At 40.9% G+C, this 19,053-nt stretch overlaps 1 protein-coding gene across 1 annotated transcript; it reads left to right on the top strand.

Moving 5' to 3' along the window:
- Positions 1–677: 677 nt before the first annotated feature.
- On the top strand, positions 678–18,968 carry LOC139718945 (uncharacterized). The gene is made up of 20 exons (XM_071630390.1): positions 678–1,352; positions 2,089–2,257; positions 2,762–2,886; positions 3,742–3,962; positions 4,980–5,198; positions 5,423–5,521; positions 6,265–6,450; positions 7,308–7,424; positions 8,287–8,430; positions 9,352–9,558; positions 10,581–10,745; positions 11,399–11,549; positions 12,135–12,292; positions 13,362–13,454; positions 14,201–14,459; positions 15,205–15,339; positions 16,227–16,403; positions 17,326–17,504; positions 18,255–18,432; positions 18,643–18,968. Exons 1-20 carry the CDS (start codon positions 875–877, stop codon positions 18,966–18,968), a joined length of 3,786 nt encoding a protein of 1,261 aa, XP_071486491.1. The 5' UTR covers positions 678–874.
- The last annotated feature ends 85 nt before the right edge of the window (positions 18,969–19,053 follow it).

The following is a 19,053-nucleotide window of genomic DNA, read 5'->3' as shown; positions in this document are numbered from 1 at the left end:
TCGACTGTATTCAAACTTCATTTGAATATCCTTGCAATGAACATTCTGGAACTGCACCATCCTCAGTTTTATGCCTATTCTGCAGATGTTATTGATTTCAGGGACATTCCAGATAAATATAACTTTACATTATGTAGTACATTTGTAAGTTGATAGTGCCATGTATAGATTTGTTGAATTTATTGCGGTCCCTGAGCAGACAAACTAATATTCTGGAAAACCCCAAACATATTACACTGAAAAAGGGTATAGGATGCACCACGCTGACATTTTTCAGGAGTGTAGTATAATTCCACTACAATGCCACTTTTTAATCATCATCCCTGTTTGCTGTGATATGTTATGAAATTTGAAATCATTCTTATTTCTCATCCCAATCACCAATGGGTATTTAAATTCTGAAACTCTGTACCCAGTAACACCAGTTTATAGATGTTCAAATGCAAAAGACTGAAAATCATCCATACTGAGGATGAGCTGATTTTGCTGCATGATATCCAAAATAAACATTTCCCATAGTCACCTGCCCAGGTACGTTTGTATACTCGAGACCTGTCTTCAACAGGTTACTGTCACTTGCTCAAACTTGGCTTTGTTTACATACGAGGTTCTGTTAGTCAAGTCTCTAATCAGTCTTTGTTTGTATGTTTCTTTCTCTTCAGGTCGTATGAATGGAGAGTTAAAAGGAAGCAGAAATGATATTATGAGTTCTCACAGGATAATGCCATGTAGGAAACACATTTATATGTGCCTGGAACTAGTCTGCAAACAAGCTACAAACTAGAGACCAGAATGGAGGGAAGCTAAAAGGTGGTTGTAGCCACCTTTATACTTGTACCTGTGAGACTGAGCCATTAGTAGTGGTGGTGTCAAAATGTCTTCAGTGGCGTTTTGCACCACATGCTTGGGCCAAAACATCCGTTTGTCAGATGCGAATTTGACTGCCACGAGAACTGATGGTTTCAACAATGGAATCACGTTCAGCGACAGACCGATACCTGTGGGTGAGAAGGTGACCATAGAGATAAGAGGAGTCCTCACAAACTGGAGTGGTTCCATTCGATATGGCTTTACAAACCACGCCCCTGGAACCATTGATAAACTGCCTCCGTATGCCATGCCAAACCTGAGCTCCCAGCCGGGATACTGGTGCACCTCGCTCAGCGATAAGTACAATGAAATCGGCAATACTCTGACGTATTACATCACCAAAGAGGGCAGTGTCTATGCCTTTGTGAACAATAACTCCATCACAAGTGTGAATGCGGACAGAACCTCTCTAGATGTGAAGAAACCCATGTGGTTTGTGATAGATGTGTATGGGAACACAAATGAAATAAGAGTAAAGGGAGGTAAGTCATCATTTCAGTTGACTCGATATGATCAAAATCCTTTTTTGAAGTGCACCTTTCAGAGCAGGGGACATCATTAGCACCTGTCATATTTTTGCTCAATTCCTTTTGTTATCAGGAACTTGTTTGAAAATTATGAAAAGTCTTAAGTTTGCTGCATATTCCATTATTTAGTCTTGTTTTGTGGTTTGTAGGCTGGTGAAGCCATTTGACTGTTCAAAGACCCTGCAAATACCTTTGACATTGTAATCATAAGTACGAACAGTACTGACTGAAATCTGTTTTTTGTTGGTTGATTATATGTGATTTGGATCAAGGAAAAATGTGTTCATACGTCATGAAATGAGATATCTGGCTCCCCCCCCCCCCCCCACCCCAGGAAAAAAGAAAAAGAAAAAAAGAGAGAATGATTCAATAAAAGGGGGAAGCCCCAGAAAATTGGTAACATTGGAGTTCATACGTATAGACAAATATTCGTCGTTATAAAGAAATTTGTGATATTGTCAGAATAAGTTGGGACATATAAATTTGTATGCTCTCTTTGAATTTGTGACTCACTAAACTATTAAGGCAAGCATGTCCAGATCAAGCTTACCATGAGGAAAACATCTGCACGTGGCAGACCAATGTATGAGGTGATAGTGGGGAACAAAGAGAAAATCCAAAAGAGAATGCTGTCAAATGTGATGGATCTAAAGAGGGTGTGGTCATCCATCTTCCATCTTCTTGTCTTTAGATCAAGATGCTGCTCCGGCTGAGATTCTCGCCCGTGGTCCCGACGCCATGCTGGCTTTTGAACAAGCAGCCAACAGTGGGACCAAGCCCATCTTCAGGACCAGACTCATGCTGGTGGGACAGGACAGGGTTGGGAAGACTAGTCTCAAGAGGTCACTTACAGGTCAAAGGTGAGCTGGACAATGTCAAACACTTCATTGTCCATAACCGTCGGGGCTGCACACTAACCTATTTCATCCACTGGTCCCACCTGCCTGTCAATCTAGTAGGTACCCAGTTTTTCCATTTTTTCACTGGTGAATTCCTGAAAAAGTTACTGGTCGGACAGTGATTTTTACTGGTCAGTTACTTTTGGACCAGTGCCAGAGTGCAGCCTTACATAACCTACTTTTCAATAATTGTAGCACATTAGGATTCTTGAAAGTTACCACAGTGTTAGTTTCCTAGTTGTACCAATGGAAATATTGACTTTTAGGTGAATGCAGAATATGCACACCAACCTTACGTTGGTATCACGCACTGTACATTGTTGTTGTTTGCAAACAAATCCTAAGACTGCTCATCAATAGTAGTGTGTATACAACATAACTGATAGGATACAACATTTTGACTCAGATCTGCACAAGGTCACCCAATGAGATCAGTAACTTTATTTCCTCTTTTGCTCTTTGAAGATACAATATTGCAGAAGTAAGCACAGATGGTATAGACACCATGGATATGTGCGAAATCAATGTCCAGGATGCCACTGGCTGGCAAGTCCAAGATGGAGATGATCAAGAAGAGGCAGCGGATGTCGGTAGGTGTTTTTATTGTTGTTTCTCTGTTTGTTTTTGTAAATTGTAGATGATAAAACAATTTCTTACTGGTAGTAAACTCACCTGAGAATGAATGGATGCAGTTTAAAGTACGCTGTAGCATACTAAAGTTGCAGACTAAATGCTCTGAATGTTCTAAACGTTCATCAAACTAAAAATTTTGAAAGTATAGACTCGCCATCACTTTTAGTCAGACAAATTATGAAGTTGCTTGTAGAAGGACAATGAGTGTTACAGATCCATTAACATTAACATTACAGATCCATGAACATTGTCTAATATCCTTCTGCAACCTATTCCCTGTGGATCCAAATCATTTGGTTGCCTGAGAGCAATCATGTGACCAGTCTTTAAGTTTGCCTTTCATGCCCAGTAGGCTTTTATAAATTTATTCCATTTACCACATACTAATGACCAGTACTAAAGACTGCTGTGTTGTAATTTCGAATGCCATTTTAAGCCATATGTAACCCAAGAGATTCCAGGGAATCCTTTACAAAGTTAGAAGGGAATCTAGAAACTTGTGAAGAAAGGATTGATAATGATCAATATGTCATGTGAACTAGACACACCACAGTCTCCCACACAAAGGTAATTGGCGTGTAGTCCAGATGAAGAGAATTATGTATTCTAATTTCTTATGGCAGTTAGTTTCGATGTATCTTATCCAATCTATGAAGAAAGCAAGCCAGCAGGCATGCTAGTTGAGGAGGAAATGTTAATAGTTTCATGTGGTGTTGATGTAACAGTGCAAGAACCTGTGAAAGGTATTAAGTGCCTATAGCAGTTTTCAGAATTCAGGATCGTATTAAAACTCGATTGTGTTTTTTGAACAGACGACTCGTCAAGACTTCACACAACTTATATCGAGGCCCTGGCCCTCAACATCGCCAAGGTGCTGTGGAAGAAGAAGAAAGAGGAGAAGGAACCAGCGAGCTCTGGTCGCAGCAGCAGAGGACAGAAGTCGGCTAACATCAAGGAGTCTTCGCCTGAAGGAGAAGATTCTAATGATGGCTGGATCACAAGTGCCTCTGACACAAGCAGTGACAATCATGAGGTATTTCTAGTCATGAGTGCTCCTGTAGACTGAGGGGCAGCACTAGCCGATCCTCCTGCTGAGCAGGATTTTTCACAAGAATTGTCAAAAAGGACTCTGGATTCAAGAGGGCGCTACTGCATCCCGCATGGACCCTCGTTTCGTAATATGCATCTGCAGTATTCTGAACATCCCCCCAAAAATTGTATTTAAGATTCCTACAATAAGTATGTCGTAAATGGTCGGAAATATGTCCTTGTTCCCGGTTGGCTTTGCCTACTGCTAGTACTACATACAGATTCATCAAACGCAACAAATGTAACAAATACATAGTAATCGACGATATCGATTGATATACATTGTCAATCTAATTACACATTATCAATCTTCTAATGAAGATCACAGTGTTCATCGTCTTGCCATCCTATAGTGCCTTTTTGAACTTTGGGTCTGTGTGTCTTTGACAAGATAAATTTGCTCAGGTTTCAGATAAGAAACTTTCTTTTCCATGAGAGTGTACATGCTTTTTTATATCACTTCTGTGTGACCAAGTCTGTTCCTTAATAGTACTTTTGTTTACATGAATAGTCACTAAAATTGAATAATGTATTCATTGGGAATTTTTAGTATTACCATGTAACATTACTACCTAACAGAAAAATGGTTCTTATACCGGGTCACATTCAAATAACTAGAGATTGAAAAGCAGAAAAATAAAGAACAAGAACCCATGAGGACACTAGAATTCACCCAAAATGCAGTCTGCAGTATTTAGAAGTAGTAGCATATAATTGAATTTTGGTGTTAGTGAAACAGCTGATTCTTTCTTTTTTTTCATAAACCCATTGAGGACGAGTCCGGAGTATACTCAAGCAAGTGTCCTTGGGAAATGTGTGTTGTAGCAAAACCAGCCCATACTCAATGGGTTAAGCAGGGTTTTAACATGATAATAAAATTCCCTTTAGCTGTTGTGTATTAGCATTTTCCACTGGACCTGAAAATAGGATATTAAGGTATTCCTAATTATCCCCTTGACAGGAAAATTCTTCATCAGAGGATCAGCTGCAGGATCTTGCCAAATCTCTCGACCAGGAGACCTTTGACCTTGTGACCTCCAAGGTCGAGAGGTTCCTCACGGAGGCGCAGTCAGGGCAGTCGGACCTTCTGGAAGAGAAGGAGGAGCAAAAGGACTCAAAGAAAATTGTCCTAAGTATTTGGGACTTTGCTGGACAATCCGTCTACTACACTACCCATCAGGTTCGTTAATCCATTTATACCCTTCATGCTTTTGTCTTCAAAAGTATTCAGAGACCACGTCTTACCCTTCAAAAGGTCTGTGGCTTATTGTGCATAGTTACTTTTGTTTCGAAGTCATTGTCACTTTTTGTCGACAAATTAAGAGACTGATCTCTAGATCCTAACTTGTCTATACAAAGGTGTCGCGACCTGTGAACTAATTGTGTCTTCCCCTTCCTTTATAGGTCTTTCTCTCGCCAAGAGCAGTGTATGTAATCGTCTTCAGTTTATCCAATGAGCTTGACGCACCAGCACAGACCCAGATACGACGAGGAGATGACGAAGCGGTAAGTTTGTGTGATGACTGGAAATTTCTGTACATTCCCCCCCCCTTTTTTTTTACCCTTACAGTGCTTTGTTGCCAATTTGCATGCAAATTGTGACTGCTTTCTTCAGTGATTGTTACAGATGTCTTAGAACTTGTTGTCAATGAATAGAGATTACCTAATCTTCATAATTCCAATTGTGTCACCTTGGCCTTTCTTGTGGACTGAGGCACATTGTTACACCTCCTATTAATGGGCTTGCTAACTTTTTAATTAGGTCAAATTTGGATGAATTGCCGATTGCTAATGAAAAAGCTAGCCATGTTCAGCTTAGTGCCTTGGCACATATAGGGGTTAGATATGACTGATCAAGTGATCAGTTTGTAGCAAATGCATGACTGCCCTTAGTGTGAAAGTTAAGAAGAAAAGATCTTTTATTTTATTGGTATTAGATATCTTTCATCAGTTCATATCAACATGCTAAACATGTAAAAAAAAAAATCACAGTTCATTAGACAGCTATCAATGTTGAAACACCCTAACCCACACGTTATATGTAATTATGCATGCATGTATAGATATACATTACACACAAAGCTTTTGTAAATGTAAATTTTTGTTATATGTCGATTTGCTAAGAGCCAAATTCATTCTGACTATTGTTAAGACGTTTACAGTTTGTGTTTTCATGTCAAGATTCTGGGACAAAGTCCGTCTCCAAGACTTTGCATGACCAACTTTTTTTTCTGCTATCAACACAGGCTGAATACGCAGAGAGTGAGTTCACTAACCTCGACTTCATGGATTTCTGGATGAGGTCCATTCATGCCCACACCGCCGAGAATCGAAAGAGCGCCATCGATGGCACGATGCTCTCACCCCCGGTCTTTGTTGTTGGCACTCATCGCAATAGCCTCGCAGCTGACTTAGATGAGCAACGAAAACTGGTCAGCAGTCATTATGTTCTCTTTTATGCTACCCTCTATTCGTTTTATTTTATGTGGATACAATGTATGATCAGCTGCCGATGTACAGTAACTCCTCAATTTGTATAGAAATAACATTTTTGTTTTGTCCAGAGAGTATTTCTTGAACAGAAACCTTTTCTTTCATAAAATGCTCCAAGAATGCATTGCCAACTGAGTAGAGAAATGTCTAGGTGTTTTTTTTTTTGTTTTTTTTTTTTTTTTTTTTTTAAAGAATTGCCCCCTGTACTGTGTTCTGCATTAATGTTCAGACACAGTGACATACTTCAAAATGTTTGCATTGCAAGTTGGTTTCAATGTTGTGCACAGTGGCCATGAAGTATGAATGATTGAATTCTAGGAAATTTTTAAGTCTATGTCTTTGTTTGTGCAAGCTCTATCAAGCATATTATTTATGCCAAACGAAAAGTTTGGAAGCTCAAAAGCAGTTGAAGAGATCCATGTAGTGTCTCCCGTTTGTGTGAATCTATCAGAGTCGCACAGGTAAAACAACAAAGATGTCGGATCATTATTTCTTAGTGCTTTCTTCCCGACCGATTATTGTCACTACCTGTCTAAACCACGATGTATGGTATCTTCCAAACAATCAACAAACTTTGGTTTGAGTCTTGAACTCTACAATGCAGATGTAGCTGTGGATATCATAACTCTCATTGAAGAAGCCAATTTAAATGTTAGTTGAACAGAAAGAGATACTAGTTGATTGTATTGTAATGATGGCAAAGGAGGTTTAAGCGCAAGTGAATAACTAGCTCAATGAATGGCTGATGCTCAATGTCTGTACAACCATGTGTTTTCATTGCCTACCCATATCATAGGTTGCAGAGAAATTCAACAGAATACAGAAAAACCTTGTGGGAAAGCCCTACCTCAACCACATCATCCCAACCTTCTATGCAGTGGAGAACAATATTGATGATGGGGAGGATGAAGAGGTAGGAAAATAGGTTTTTCTTGTTGGCAGACAGGAGTCTTGCTAGATCCCTACAACCTCTCTGTCATTTGTGTTCCCTGTCATGTGTTTATTAACTTAATTATGTAAGCTGTGCATGCATGTATTGAGCAGTAGTAGACCAATTTTCAAGTATGAAACAACATTTCTCAAAGTTTGAACAGGTATTCTTGCAGTCTTTCACTTCTTGATATAATTACTGGTACATCAAGTGTGAGTGTGCATACAACAGCCTCTTTACACACTATACCCATTATAGGCCAGAATTCACAAAGATTGTTTAAATTATTAGTCCATGGTTTTAGTGTAGTTCATGGATTAAAACGAGTGCAAAATTTGTGCACCTTGCACATGGAATTGTCAGTGTACGTTCATGGTTGAATGTCTATCAGCTTTCATGATGTGCCACATGCATGTACATAATTTACATATCCCTGGGACTAGATTTAAACTGAATTTCAGCCATAATATGCCACATAAATGTGAAAGTGTACCACATTAATGGATAAACTTATAAATTCACTATCCATGAGCTCAAGACATATACACCAAACATTACTTCATCCACACTACCTTCGCATTTCTCATTCTTTAATACAATTTCAAGAAAATTTTTAAAATAAAGTCAGCTGATTATGTATGCTTCTATAAAACAATAATTGAATTATATTTGAGAATCTGACATGTACTCTTTTTGTTGGATACAGTTAAAAAGAAATAAATGTCTGAAAACTTTGTGAACCTGTTTTTGCATTTGCTTGCTATGAGTTCCTCTGTCTTCGCTTGATGTGATTTCACTGTTCTTTCTACATGATTTGATAGCACTTTTCTTTGATCCTCTACAGGTGGTTAAGCTTCGAAGGCACATCGAGGCGGTGGCTGGTCAGGAGCCCTACATGGGGGAACATATTCCCCTCAAGTGGCTCTGGTTCCAGAAGAAGGTGGCAGACTTCTTGTCGCAGGGCATCAACTACATGAGCCTTGACAGTGTAAGTATATGGGTGGGTGACACGACATTTGTTCCTGTGACAATTTACTCCGGTCTTATTTTCACTAAGGACTCACATGTAGGGTTAGGGTTAGGGTAACTGTTGTGAAAAGTTTTTAGGTATAGTTTGATGTGAGGATTAGGATTAGGGTTAAGGTTATAAATGTTTGTGGGTAGAATTTGTGTTTGGCTTAGCATGCAGATAGTTCATGGGAGTAATTGTTGCAGGAGCAAAATGTCATGGAACCATGTAGGTGACCTATTAAGGAATGTTGTCTTCCTTTCTTCCTCCCTAGCAAACATTTTTATTTTCAAATCTTAGAGTTAATTGATGATGATGATGATGATGATGATGATGATGATGATGATGATGATGATGATGATGATGATGATGAAGAAGAAGATGATAATGATCATGATGATGATAATGATAATGTTTATAATTATGATGATGATGACAATAATTGTAGATTAACATTGCACATTCTCCGTAGAAATATACTCAACTGTGCATATCAAAATAGTAAAAAATAAGGAGAGAGGAGGTATTTGTTACAGAACTTTGGTCAGAACCGGAAATTTAGCAGTACTGTGCTGGTACAGGGAAAAGCAGCCAGTAATGTTAATCATGATTTGAATCATAACTAATAGGAGACAGCTGAAAAGTTTATTCACCCAACAAAAATACATGTATGTAACAACAATAATCTGGCTATTGAAAAATTTCCTAGAACCGGTGATTTTTCAGAAAATTTTTGAAGCTGCTAATCGAAAATGCATGCCTAATTGATTGAGGGAGACTATTTTGGAGTGTGGAAGTTATGCAAGTGTTTGGTTTAGACAGGGAGGTTGGAAAAGATCTACAGAAATCATAGAGTTATAGCAATTTTCTCATGTTTGCATCCATTTTTTCTATTGACAGGTGACTCAGTGTGCCGCCTCAGTAGGGGTGACGTCCGAGATGGGGGTCCAGACGATGCTCCAGTTCTACCACGACCTGGGGGTCATCATCTATTACGGGGGCCCCGGGGCCAGCGACTCCTCACTGCGGAACACGGTCATCCTCCGCCCTCAGTGGCTGGTGGACATCTTCAGACGGGTCATCACCATCAAGGACATTGATGATAAGGTGGGTCAGAGTTCTGACCTCTCACCTCTAACCTTTAACCTCTCACCTCTCACCCCTCACTGCAGGCATGTTGATTGTTGTTAGTGTTTTGCAATCCTCTCCCCTTACATCTCTCCTTATCTCACCCCCTCCCTTCCCTTCTCCCCTCCCCGCCCCAACACCCTTACCTCTTATCCCAGACACTTGGGGTGTTGTTAGTGTACTGCAACTCTCTATTTACATCTCATTTAAATCTCATCATCTCACTCCCTCCCCCCCCCCCTCTGTCTCTAACTGTACCTGTATTTGCCTCTATCTATCTATCTATCTATCTATCTATCTATCTATCTATCTATCTATCTATCTATCTATCTATCTATCTACAGTGTATCTATCTATCTATCTATCTATCTATCTATCTATCTGTATTTCTTTTGCTCTTTTCTTCTCCTGCCCCATTTTTGAAATGCACTGGTAGAGTTACAATGAACTTGGAAGAACTCATCCTATAGGAAGGGAATCTTTAAGTCTTTGAGCAATAAAATGAGAATAGAAGACAAGAAATGCGAATGATTGACAACCTGTGAGAACAATGTGGCTGCCCTTTGAGTGAATTTATTGAATTCCATGTCTTTTTTTTTAGTGGGCTTCAATTGTTACTTCATCAGCATACAAGATGACTGCCTGCACCCCATATTTTTCTCTTTTTACAAAATGTTTTGCATGAGAGGCATATATATTTTCTTACCCACTTTCCTCCAGTCTGCATGATATACTTGCATTTTTTTTCCAACTGTCATCTGCACAATGTTTTCAAAAGCATATTACACATGTACTTGAACATTGACAGCTTTTATCCATCCAAGGAAGAGGATTATCAACATATTGTAAGACACATTTTGTCTTTACAACATGCTCAGCCATGGAAGTCACACACATCTTGATATAGATTACACTTACATTTGTGGCTTGTTAATCCGTGCTTCTGTTTCTGACAAACAAGGCACTGAGTGAGCTATTTCTACTTCTTGCCCCCCACTCAGTGGTCACTCCTGCAGGATGCGTGGAGTCGACTGGACCAGGACGGAGTGCTCCAGGACAATCTCCTTGACCACATGTGGGAGGATGTCCTTGACCAGAAAGATGTGTTGATCGGTCTCATGGAGAAATTTGACCTTCTTTGTGAGAGGGTTCCTCCAGCTACAACAGTGAGTACTTTGAATCTTTTTAAGCATGATTTTGATTGATGATGGTTTTGTTTGTAACTCTTATCTATGTTATTTGGATTCCAGGGATTGCTTGGAAATAGCTTGGAAAGTCATATCAATTTACTTTGGCACACAAAGGGTTGATGTCTTGCTCTATCTTTCCAATGCCCCACCCCTTTCTCAATGCCCCATCCACTCTTCCAGTGCCCCACCCACTTTAACAATGCCCCATGACCTCTTGTAATGCCCTACCCACACTTTCAATGTCCCACCCACTCTTCCAATGCCCCACCTACTCTTCCAATGCCCCATCCACTCTTCCAATGCCCCACCCACTTTTACAATGCCCCATGACCTCTTGTAATGCCCCACCCTCTCTTTCAATGCCCCACCCACTCTTCCAATGCCCCACCTACTCTTCCAATGCCCCACCTACTCTTCCAATGCCCCACCCACTCTTCTAATGCCCCATTGACTCTTCAAATGCCCCACCCACTCTTCTAATGCCCTATGACCTTTTCTGATGCCCCACTCACTATTCCATTGCCCCTCCTACACTTCATATGCCCCACCCACTCTTCTCAATGCCCCACCTACACTTCTGATGCCCTGCCCACTCTTCCAATGCTCATCTAATCTTCCTCTCCCCACAGCCCAGTGATGCTGACAACACATCACCCAGCGATCCAGAGAGGACTTACTTTGTGCCTTCCCGCCTCCGGGAGTGTCCTGACCAGGAAGACCTGATGGCGGACACTCATGCCTGCATGACTTTCTTTATCACATTCGGTGGCTTCTTGCCAGGTGAGGGTGCCTTGTTTTAGGCACTTAGTTTCTCAGATTTTGGACCACGAGTAATTCATATCTTAGCTTTTTCCTTTGTATGCAAAATGTAGGATGTCATTTGGCGCATTAGCATGAATGTCTTTTTACTTTTCATCATGTTTTATTTTACATGAGCCTTCATTTAGACCCTTGCATTATCTCTTTCCACTAAGCATGATGTCAGAGTACTTCCTCATCAAAATCTTCTAAATACGTAGAATTTAATTTGTTTTTTCCTCAACTTAGTTAGTTCATGTAATGTCTCATTTTGCATCAACATCAGCAGGATAATTGAAGGCACACCAGCTGGCCAATACTTCATAGATTAACATTTTTTCTTTGAAAGAGTCAGTTGCTGTATGGTTTGAAGAGAAAAATATAAGCTAAAGGAAGGGAAAGGTGAAAAATTATTGTTTTGTTTTATTTTAGTTTTTTGTGAGAAGGAGTGATTGAAACATGTAAAATAGGACTGCTTCTCTACCATGCTTTGCTAAGGATGCCCAAAGAATGATTGCATTGACCTTTGACCCCATCTCTACCACAATCATATCTATTCCGCCCCAGACGGTCTCTTCCACCGGATCTTGACGCGAGTGGTGAGGTGGAGTCAGGAGCAAGGGGGGCGGGAGCCACGCCTCTTCTTTCGCCAAGTACGGTTCTTCGTCAACGACGAGCATGATGCCTTGATCGAGATGGCCCCGGCCAGATTTGCACGCATCAAGGTAAACTAACCCTCTTGTGTGCTTTGAGTGAATATTGGCACCAAAAAGAACTCGTAGTGTTGTACACCTTGTCCAAAAGTCCCTAGCCCAGAAAGGGTTCTGCTGCTTTCATTCTCTGTGGACAGTCTTGTACTGTATAAGCTGTTACTTTCACAAGGGTTTAATTTTTGTGAATTTTGCGAATCACTGTTGGACTGTGAATTTTACAACACATGAAAATGTCGCCATGTGCTAGGCTATCAGCGCACTATACGATAGCCTCAGTGTCAGTTTGCGAAATTAACGTTTCATGAAAATGTCTGTGTTGTGCTCATTCACGAAAAAATCTGTGCATGAAAATAACAGCTTATACAGTAGGATGTATGCAAGTTTTCTCATTGATATAGCTTGATGTGTTCAGAGATTATTTCAGAACCGCATCATAAGCAGTGATTCCGCCCACAAAGTAGCAGTGCATGTCTTAATTTAGCCAGTTTGATGGCATGAAATCAAATTACTTTGGATGAATTGATTTACATTGTATGTGAGACTTGTTCCAGCCAGTCTTAACCACTTTCTGCCCTCATTCAATAGTTGTAAAACTTATAAATGCCAGTGATTGTGACGAAGAGTGAAGCTTGAAGAAACATCCTCCACTGCATGACTCATTCTTTGCTGATCGTCCGATAGCTTGAGTACAATGATGCAATTGCTGATGCAAGATCGTGTTATTCAAGTTGCTTTTTCTCAGTAGACAGTTGGGGAGGTATGGAGATCTCTTGCAATAGTAGTGTACACTGTATGCAAATTGTATGAACCACATTGTTGTATATTATGTTACATTTTATAGCAGAATATGATAAGGCAAGCATATTTGGCCCACTGAAGATGAACTGATGTTCCCATAACACTTATTTCCCATTTACTTCAGCCTGAGAATGCTCAGGACTAGTCTTCAACGGGTTAATGTGACAGTAGGTTTCGGGGGGTTTTGTGGGGTAGGGGCGTTTTACCAAATCATTTTGACTATGGACTTTTTGTTATGTGTAGTATCATAGTTTTACATGCCCCTTGTTACTTGCCTCAACAGATCACAGTTTTACGGGTAGATATATACGATGAGGAGGAGGAGAAGGAAGAGGCGGCAAAACTGGAGGAATCCGGCAAAGAAGCATGTGCCAAGGTAGGCGCTTTGTCATCTGTGTCAGTGACTCATGAACTTTAATTGGTGGATGGTTTTATGGGACACCATGTATTCTTTCTTGGATGTAAATGTGTTCCTGGAAAGAACCTACTCACTCTCTGGGGACACACTCACACATCCAAGAAAGAGTACATGGTATACAAGGAAAACATCCACCAATAAACATCCTTCCACCATAGAAACTTTCAAAGAATTCATGACTTGTGTGCTTGTAGGTGGTATTACAGGACAGTGAACTTTAATTTATGATTCATTTCTGGTGTAATAATGTGTGCTTAGAACAGCAACAGATTGAATGCAGATTTAATACATTGTAACATACTTTATTTCGAGTTGTTGTACATTGTCTTGTGGGATGCTTTATTGATAGCTCACAAATGTTCAAGTGCCTGAATCAGGAGGTGTAGTAGATACTATGTAGTCTGTCTTTTTTACAAGCAATTATGTTAAAAAGAAAAATATTGTATTTTGTCATATGGCACCTGGGAAATAACCAGGGCAATTACATGAATAGTTAATGCTGAATTTATGTGTGCGTAACGAATGACCAAAGTCCTTTTGATTTCATTTGCAGTCCGTTTTGCTACAATCTCCTCTATTTCAGACTGCTCGTGAGCTGTACAGTCTGTACGACATTCTGTGTTTCATCTGTATGTTTCTGTCCTGTTTAATGAAACAAATTTTACAGTGGCTCAAGTGTCATTTTCTTCTAATTTTGGATTTAGGTCCACAACTTCCTCTTCACCACACTGGCCGACCTGCGGCGTCTCTGCATGAAGCGGGTCCGCTACGAGTTCGAGGTGGCGTGCCCCTGCAACCGCAAGTGCGCTGCCCACAAGAGGGCGGGCTGCAGCGAGAACCCCTGCCTGCACTTCCTGAAGTTGGGCGAGTGCCTCAGCAGGAAGATCGTTATGTGTGAGCAGCGGCGGATCAGAACCAATGTCTTTCAGAAGTGGTTTCCGTCAGAGAAGGCGGCAGTACCAGGTGGGTTTCACTTTGGTTGGACCCTCACTGACAGCTCTCTCTGACTGACGGTCTCTTTTCACATGATCTCATTGCTTCTTCTTGATAGATAAGGATGTGAATTTTGATTTGAAATATGTTGAAGCAAGTCAATGCTTCGTGTGCATTGCCTCAAGAGTTACTAGACCAGTTTCAGGGGCAAATTACTGCCAGGATTTGTGATATTAATGTTATTATTATTAGACAAATCTATATAGGGCAGCTATTATATAAATATACTCCACCGCGCTGTGATGTAACAGCGATATGAAATGAGATACAATGAATGTGCAAACATTACAAACTTGTAATCTAAAATATGTTGAAGCAAGTTAATGCAGTGTGATCAACCTCAAGTTTATCAGACAAGTTTGGGGTGGGGGTGGGGGAGGATAAAGATTAGTACAAGTATTCGGGATATAAGATATAAATGTGCAAACGTTACGTTATCTGAAATATGTTGAAGCAAGTTCATGCAATCTATGCAATACCTTGTGAGTTGATCAGACAAGTTGGGGGGGGGTGGAAGGGGGAATTACTATACGGATTTGTGATAGAAAATTCAAATGTGTAGACATTACATAAATATGTTTAAGCAAGTTTAATGCAATCTGTGCAATGCTGTGGGAGTGATCAGACCAGCTTCCTGACGTAGATGCTGCAAGGACTTGTGATATGAAATACAAATGTGCAAATATTTCACAACGTCCCTTTGCCTCCTCCGCAGTACCCCTGCCGGTCAAAGTAAATGCAGACTCTTCCGTTAAGGAGGAGAATATTCCGTCCTGGGTGCGTGTCGCTGCTAAACTACTCAACTCAGGATCAGAGAATGCAGACTGGCTATCTCTGGCATACCGACTAGGTAAATTTCTCGGCTTTTCAAGTATTTCCATTCATTGACCGTTCATCTTCAAATCTTTCTAGTTGCTGATTTTGTTTCACAGGGACTGGAGACATAGTTTCGATTGGGAAAGAAATGTGAAACTAAACACTCTGATCTTTCTTTCCTTGTATACATGAAGAGTTTGTTTGCAAAAACCGATAAGTCCATATTTGCCAAATGGAGATATTTGCGATTAATGGTCAAGAAAAATAAAGAGAATAATAAGAAAAATGTTGCTTCTTTTGACCATAACTTTAGAAATGTACTTTTATGTGTAGTGACCAATATATCATTTAAAAGGTATCATTTTGTACTTTATGACAGAGACCGTACTTCAAAATCTTCAAAAATGGACTTATCGGTTTTTGCGAACAAACTCTTCATATACAGAGTATTATCAGTTTCCCAGAATGTTGCACAAATGGTACAGCATGTGGTTTGGGTGTGAAATAAATTTAAGTGGGGTTTTTCTTTGCCGCCATGTAAAATTCAGTTAGGTTTAGAGCCCAACATGCAAAACAAGATTCCTGGGTGCCTGAAATTCATAAAAGTATAAAAGTATTCCATATTCTTATTCAAGTGATATTTCGGCATGCAGTAGTGTATCACTAAATGTCAAGTCTTCGTCATTTGAATGCACACTCTATCTTCAATTGAGTCTTCAACAAGGCTGCACGTGCTGGTATGTGCAGCCTTGATTAGCCATTGTTGCCACGCCAACAACATGAATGCTCACGCCTGATTGGTTCTAGCCTCTGTGCTGGCATAATACAATGTAAGTAGCTGTTTTTACTGTGAGTTGTGTCTGCAGTTCATTGCGAAGTTGGACCCCATTCTGACCTTGTGTGTTTGTGGTCATCTCGCAGGTTACAAGAAAGCCAAGATTCAGAAGCTGACGGAAGATGAACCAAACCCAGCACTGTGCATCCTCCTAGACTGGTTCCAGAGCAGTGGCAACACTGCCCTCTCTGTTGAGATGCTTCTCTCATATGTGGAGCAGATGAAGCGGGATGACGTTGTCGATGTCGTCCAGAAGGGCCAAGGTAAGAAAATTCATCTTCAGCTTGGCCAGTTTACTAAAGTATTCCAATTTGTGAATATTTTTCCTGAGAGGTCCTTGTAATAGAATATTCTATCTACTTTCACATATTCTATGGATTTCAATACAATTCTGTCTGGCATAACTATTTTGTTATTGTTATCACGCATCTGTGATCGGACACGGTTCATTAGTTTCGTTGGTAACCACACCTGAGTTTGGTAGTTGCAAAATGCCAAGTTGAGCATAAGGTTGTGCATAAGCATCCTTCTTTGCATTTCGTATATTCATCTGTCTCTCTTCAATTCTCTTCGAAGTCAATTCATACCATAATTTTGATATTCATTTGCGAGTCTGGACATGTCGGGAGTGGTACTCATCTCGAAAAGGGATTTTGTCGGATATGGGAGATTCAATGTTTAATTTACGCAGCTGCTGAAGAACGATTGCCTACCCAATGGAAGCTACATGTATACATGTATGTATCAATTTTGCATAAACATGCATGTCACGTCCTCGTCAGCTGGTCTGCGTTCATACTCCCTCTGATAATTTGCTCGATGAACGATTGCCTGTACTGTGCCTTGATTTAATGAAAAGTTTTCTGTCCATTTATTCTTGTGGTGATTTGGGGTAATAGTGAATATCTGAATGCATATTATCTGGATGAGACTTTGATGTGAATGTATGCCACTTGTGTTGGGAATAATTCTAATCCATATGATTTTATGCAGGAATTTTGTATGAGTTTGAAGTCCCCCTTCCCCCCGTAATTATTAGATTGGAAAAAAAAAATCATGGTGATTTCGCGTATGGATAATAGAGAGATGCGGATAAAGGGAGACCGGATAGTAGAGGTCTGACTGTAATGCCTTTAAGTTGTGAAGTCATGTAACAGAGCAACTCAGTCGTTATTCTGCCTGCAGATGTCAACAAAGCGCCCCCTACAGTCTTCATCAGCTACAACTGGGGCATTCAGGAGGAAGTGCGGCTGCTACGAGATTTCCTGGAGCGCACGGGATTCCCCTGCTGGATGGACATTGGCCAGATGGGGGGCGGGGACGTACTCTACGGCAAGATATACGAAGGCATCCATAATGCAAAGGTGTGTATACAGTATTCCCCCCCCCCCCCCCCCCCCCCCCCCGTCCCTCTTCATTGTACCCCTTTTGGAAGGTCATTGCACTTTTTGAGGATGCACTGATCAACATCCATGGTAGTTTTGTCCCCATGATCAAGTCATTCACTGGTGTTGAAGATGGTCATTGGATACCACCAGTTTAACAGATGACAATTTGCCACCAAGTCTGCTCTTGGCACCATTTTATCAAAAGATAAAATTGATTTTAAATTTCCTTACTATACAGGATGACAGAGACTTACAGTTGAAATCAACCATATAATCAATTTTAGCTCTTCATAAAACAGGGCCCTGGTCGCATTTCTGCAGCCATGTATCCTCCCAGGTTTAGATGTGACAAGAAAAACAAATGTGTGTGAAATTTTGGTGTAATTAGTAAAAGGTGTTCTGAAGCCAGGTTTTGAGTAGTAATATTTATCGTACTGAAGAGATGTAAGTTAATGCTGTGCAATAATAGTGAAGTAAGTGTTAATGACAGATATGCATTTTTTTTCATAAGTAGCACTTCTGTCAAGCTGCTCTCTTATTGTTGAGCCATTCTTCTGTCATCCTGTGTACTTAACCTGTTTTTGCTAGAGTTTTTTGAAAATGTTTACAGTAGTAAGCCTTAGGAAATTTCTATGCCAATTAGCACTCAAAGCACACAGAGGGTTAATAGGAAGATATTCTTTTGAAACCCCTTTTCTCCATTAACCCCTTCCCACCCTCTCTCAGGTGGTCTTGTGCTGCATCACACCACAGTACATCATGTCGGATAACTGCAACAGGGAGATCAGCCTGGCCGACCAGCTGAAGAAACCCATCATCCCCATCATCTACAAAAAGGTTCCATGGCCGCCTCCCGGGAGCCTGGCCCTCATCGTGTCCCAGCTCATCTACGTCACCCTTGATGGTGAGACCTCGGCCAGTCCAGTGGCTGATTAATGTTGAAAGTTGAAAGTTTTTTTGTGTTTGTTTGTTTGTTTGTTTTTTCTTCCAAATTGCTGGAGCACACAGGTGTTTATGACATTTTAGATGGATGTGCAGCTGTGGATGTGGGTGTGGTTGTGTGTTGAGGTGAAGTCATTGGTATCTGTTTGTTTCCTGACCCTTTTTCCTGCAGGGGTCGGAGGTCACGGTGGGTCTGGGGCGAAGGCCGACTTGCAGCAGAAGTACCAGGATATCATCACCCAGATTCGGCGGTACACCAAACCCGTTGACCCCATGCCGGCCGTCAAGGTAGAGGGCTCCGACTCGGACGTCATCACCGCCAACTCGGCCGACCGCTCCTCGGCCACGCCCAGAGATCGGGGCACGGCGGTGAGGAGTCCCAGCGGGCGCGGCTCCCACCGCACCCAGAGCCTGGGCAGCGCCAGTCTGGGAGGAGGGGGGCAGAGGCAGCCTCAGCTAGCCGCCGTCACCAAGTGTGCAATATGCACCATCTTGTGAGCAACACTCTGCTAGCATGATCCAACCATTTCTCAAAACTCTTTGCATCCTCACATCCCAGACACTTGTTGATTTCTTCTAGCTT

This window comes from Diadema antillarum, unplaced genomic scaffold (assembly GCF_040938485.1).
Source record: "Diadema antillarum isolate AM-2024a unplaced genomic scaffold, OU_Dant_1.0 scf00000103, whole genome shotgun sequence".
Lineage (NCBI taxonomy): Eukaryota > Metazoa > Echinodermata > Echinoidea > Diadematoida > Diadematidae > Diadema > Diadema antillarum.
Note: the sequence above shows the minus strand (reverse complement) of the source record. Positions and strands in the feature narration are given on the sequence as shown.

Coding starts and splice junctions, on each gene's coding strand:
- LOC139718945 (XM_071630390.1), top strand. CDS start 875: ATGTCTTCAGTGGCGTTTTGCACCACATGCTTGGGCCAAAACATCCGT. Junction 13,455..14,200: donor GCAAAGAAGCATGTGCCAAG/GTAGGCGCTTTG, acceptor TTTTGGATTTAG/GTCCACAACTTCCTCTTCAC. Junction 16,404..17,325: donor TGTCGTCCAGAAGGGCCAAG/GTAAGAAAATTC, acceptor TTCTGCCTGCAG/ATGTCAACAAAGCGCCCCCT.